This window comes from Octodon degus, unplaced genomic scaffold, assembly GCF_000260255.1.
Source record: "Octodon degus isolate 3935 unplaced genomic scaffold, OctDeg1.0 scaffold00014, whole genome shotgun sequence".
Taxonomy (NCBI): domain Eukaryota; kingdom Metazoa; phylum Chordata; class Mammalia; order Rodentia; family Octodontidae; genus Octodon; species Octodon degus.
Window position 1 is genome coordinate 24,210,427 of NW_004524590.1, and position 4,674 is coordinate 24,215,100.

Consider the following 4,674-nt stretch of genomic DNA (forward strand, 5'->3'; position numbering starts at 1 on the left):
TTTTTGTATTTAGGACAGAGTTTACAGGGTCTCGCTGCATAGATTGGACTCATAGTGATCCTCCTATTTACAGCCTCCCAAGTGCTGGGATTACAGGCACATACCCCCACACCCAGTTTCAATTGCCTTCTCAGTGTGCCCCAGAGGCAGGGCCAGCATGGCAGGTCAGGGTATTGAACTCCCTGGCCCTGCATCTGCCTAAGCAGGCACTTTAATCTGCTGAGCAATAATATTTGGCCGGCCCAGGGATTTTTTTTTTTTAATTGTTTTGGCAGAACTGGGATTGAACTCAGGCCCTTGCGCTTGCTAGGCAAGTGCTTATTCTACTGAGCCTTCCTCCTGGCCCTTCTTTTTTTTTATGCTGTCTTGTCAGAGCAAATTTAACAGACCTAGATTTTACTTGACTGTGTAGCTGACAGCTTGTGCAAGGGCTGGGATAAGTCCCTTCAGAAACAGAACAATAAGCACCTTCTTTTCTTGTTTATGTGTCTTCGCATTAGGTATTCTCCTTAGTCCTTACTTTATATAATACTTTCTTGTAAACTACTTTTTGATTTATAAATTATTATAATTTATTCTACTGTGATTCCACCTAACTAGACACGTAGAAAGTATATGCTGTGCGCGGTGGTATGTGTTCACACTGGTCAGGATTATCCTCTGATGTCTTTCCATGGTGCTCTTGGTGCCAGTCTGCAGCAGCTGGTGAATAATCTCAGGGCCGCTGTATCATCTGCTGAATATCACTGAAGCTTACTTTCATTCTTAAAATGTAAAAGCATGTTTCATAGTTTATATAAATTCCAATAAGTTCTTCCCATCCCAAGAAATCTTCTGGGGTAATTTGTTCAAGACAAAACTGGTTCAAAAGATGGAAACCCAGTCCCTAAACATACTTGTACCAACAAGCCATGTAGTTATTACCAATAACATTCAAGTGATTAGTTTCATAATTATACACAGATTCTGGATTTTAGGGTTTTCTTTTTTTTTTTTTTTTTTTTTTTTTTTGGAACCGGGGATTGAACTCAGGCCCTTGCGCTTGCCAGGGAAGCGCTTATTCCACTGAGCCATCTCCCCGGCCCCTAGGGTTTTCTTTTTAATTTGGCATGAATTATTTATTTTAATTTTTAAGTAAAGAATGTAGTAGCTTCATTCCCAGGAAAAATATAGATCTGACTATTTCCTGTATTATCTTGGGTCCAAAATGTTTTGCTATCTACAAGTGATAAACTCTAGTTGGATGACAGTTATAGTAACACAAAGGCTAAAATCTATAACTACTATTGAAATGCAGTGTCAATCCTATCATTAAACAATAAATTAACTTCTCACTATAATTATCTACAGGGTTTTTTCCATATCTCTTTTACTGCTTTGAATTCAGGAAGGCAAAACTAAAACATAGATGATTTTCAGGATGATTATGTATCACTTCATCCATTTTCTCAAAATTACTTAGTGACCGTCTACAAATATTCATCACTCCTGATTATTCCTCCCATAGCTCATGAATTTACTTTTCTAAATATATGTGAGGATCTGTATGTGGCTGCATGTGTATATTGTGGACGGTTCACATGTGAAAATGTTACCCAAGCAGATGCTACAGTGATCCCATGAATTAATTACTAGCATTCTTTTAGCACTAAGTTCCCAGCTGGGTTGAGCTAAAGAAATATATACATGGAGTGACTGTTTCAAGCAAATGTGCTTTTCTGCTCCTTAACTTAAATTGCGATTTTTATTAGTTCTTCTGTTGATCCTGGCCGTGGTAGAGTTTGCCCTGCAGCACAGCCATGTGATGGAATCACGCAGCCCAATACAGGGAACACAGGCCATAAACATTGTCTGTTAGAAGAGCCTTCCCTTTTAAAAGTGTGTCCTGAAGTCAAAAGATAATTAGACTAAAAAGTCAAGAAAATAAGACTAGACAAAACATTGACATGGACTGAAAACAATAGTATTATCACGAAACATCTAGTGTCAGAGGGAGAATAATGCCAAAATGTAAAAAATATTTATCAGAGAGCAAATCTGCACATGATGGTGGGATTTCTTTTGTAGGTGGATGCTCCCTGCAGGCACGCCCTGCTGCGATTCGGCAGTGCATTCCAGCCTGCAGAAAACCCTTCTCCTACTGTACGCAGGTGAGTCGTGCTGCGATCCTGCAAGGTACTGTAACTGTTGTGCTACACATGTACAGTCAGGTGTGCCCTCATCTGTGATGGCTCACGCAGCAGTTCTGTGTGCCCATGGTACCATCTAGAGGCACTTGCTGGACTAATCACAGGTACTAATTTCTATGGTGTGCCATGCATTCAGGAAAGCAGTCTTCAGTCTTTTCACTGTAAATCTGTTTATAACTTGCTCTTTAGATGTCTAATTTATGATAGTTCTGTCTGCCAATAACTCTTCTCAGCTGCCTTATGCATTCTGTTCTTAGCCTTTAACATGCCTAAACAATTATGAAAGACATAAATGCTATTCATATTTGATAAAATTTTTGTGCAGTTTATTACAGTATGATGATTATAGTAAGAGTACATTTTTTTCACTTTAAGCTGAGTACATGAGAAAGGTTGAGAAGACATGTGTGCATATGTGTGTTCATATAAAGAAAATCTTTCCCTTCTCCTTTTGTCTCCAGCAACTCAGGAATTAATACAAAGTATATAATACATTGTGATCAATGGCACTTACAGTGTGCTGTGCATATATAATTTTAAAAAGTTATAGTATAGTTCTTTAAGAAACAGGTTTCTTCTTATAGTGGCTCACATAAAAAATGCTTCCATTAAAAATAATTTGCAGGGACAACCTACTCGGGCACCCCTCCTGTCCCTCTCTCAGACAGGAGCTTTCTTTCTCCCAATAAATATATTCTGCTTATAACCTCCAAAAAAAAAAAAAAAAAGAAAAAGATTCAAGCACCCAATCCTATTTTGATGGTTCTTCCACTTGAAGATGGGTTAATTCGTTGACATGGGTTAATTCTGTACCACAGAAAAAGCAATGAGTAAACTTGCAAGGGAAAATAGAAGGATAAAAGATGAGTACCAATTTCATTTGAAGTTGATGATGTTTGAAAATGTGAGATGTGATCAAAGTATACAGTACCTCTAAACAAAACGAAATTTATTACAGACAGAGAAACATTGCTGTCGATCCTCCTCAAAATGCTCTTCCTCATTTCCACCACTGATCTCATTGTTCCTGCACCTTTCTGAAGCAATTCGGGAAGGCTGCTTTCAAGAGTCTCTTGGTGAGATATAGTAAAAATTACAGCAAATGCTATAATCATCCAGTGGAAAGGCACACCTGTAAAAACAGTGGGATGTGTGCACATCTCTCTTATCCACTCAGTCTGGCACTGTGCAACTTCTGGTTGTTCCCTGAATTGAATAAGGTCAGCAAAGGAAAACATTTTAATCATTTCAAGATATTGAAGCAGCCATGACCATCCAACTAAAGCCACTCTCAGAAGACTTCCAGAACTATTTCAAAAGTGGAAAGTATGATGGGTTAAGTGTGTCAAAGTGGGGGGGGGCATTTTAAGGGGATTAACAGCAGTGTGTCTTCTTCTATAATAAATTTTAGAAATTTAAATATGCATCTTATTTTTCATCACATGTAAAAGAAGTTTTATTGATCACATTTCTGTTGCTAGAACACAGTACTTAGATCTACAACATAAAATAATATAGTTTAAAGGCAGCACGAAGTGTTGAGGGATCCTGTCCACGCTTAGCTGGTGCTATAGCAGAAATATCATGATGCCAAAGGATGCAGAACAAAGCAGCTTAGTTCATGGCAGCTCAGCGGCAGAGTGCAGGAGCAGTTCTGGAGAGAAAGGAGTGAGAGAACAAAGAGCCACACATGTAGATGTAGATCTTCTAAAATACCTGGGTTTAATCCCCAGTACTGCAAACAATAAAATAAATCATATCATTTAAGTTACTACAGCACAGGGTACATATTCCCATTCCAAAAAGGACAAATAGGGGAAAAGGTAAAAGAAAATGTTCAGACTAAATACAGCCAAGCAACCATTGTCTTATAGCGCCAAATCCTGTGTTTAGAGTAGACTATGATAAAAGGTAAGTTTCAAAAGGAGTGGGCAAGTGCTGGTCAAATAGGTCAGTGGATGAAAGTACCTGCAAGCATACGCAGGGGCTGGGGCTTCGACGCCAGGGCCTGCTATGATGGCCCAGCCCCTAGGGCTCACTGAGATGGTAATTGAGACTGGGCATGGGGGCATGCTCTTGTAATCCCAGCTCTTGGGAGTCTGTAAACAGGCAGATCACTACGAGTCTGATCTAGTAGTGAGAACTTGAATACCCATAGACCCTTCCCTACAATACAAAATTAAAAAAAGGAGTGGGCAGCCCTAACACTATAGTATTGCTAGTTTCAAACCATATGTTTTCTCTCTTAGGGTGGGCTGCATTCATGACCTGCAGTCTTTCTTGACAGATGTTCCCCATTCCATATTCTTTACATCTTTGACTTCCTTAGGTCTCCACTGCACCTTTAGCTTCATGCCCACAACTTCTCACACACTGCCCTCTCAACGGCTCTTTGCATGGCCTCCTATACTTGCCTTTGAAAAATATGGACTGTGCAGAGAGCTTCCTGCTACCCTGCGCCTGCGGGACCAGTCCCAGCCCAGGC

At 39.6% G+C, this 4,674-nt stretch overlaps 1 protein-coding gene across 1 annotated transcript in view; it reads left to right on the forward strand.

Annotated features, from left to right (window-relative positions):
- Positions 1-4,674, forward strand: part of Thsd7b (thrombospondin type 1 domain containing 7B) — a 1,039,160-nt gene that overhangs the window by 1,017,058 nt on the left and 17,428 nt on the right. Inside the window, exon 25 of the mRNA XM_004626384.2 lies at positions 2,068-2,150. Coding sequence (XP_004626441.1) covers positions 2,068-2,150 — 83 coding nt within the window. The remainder of the gene's footprint in view (positions 1-2,067; positions 2,151-4,674) is intronic.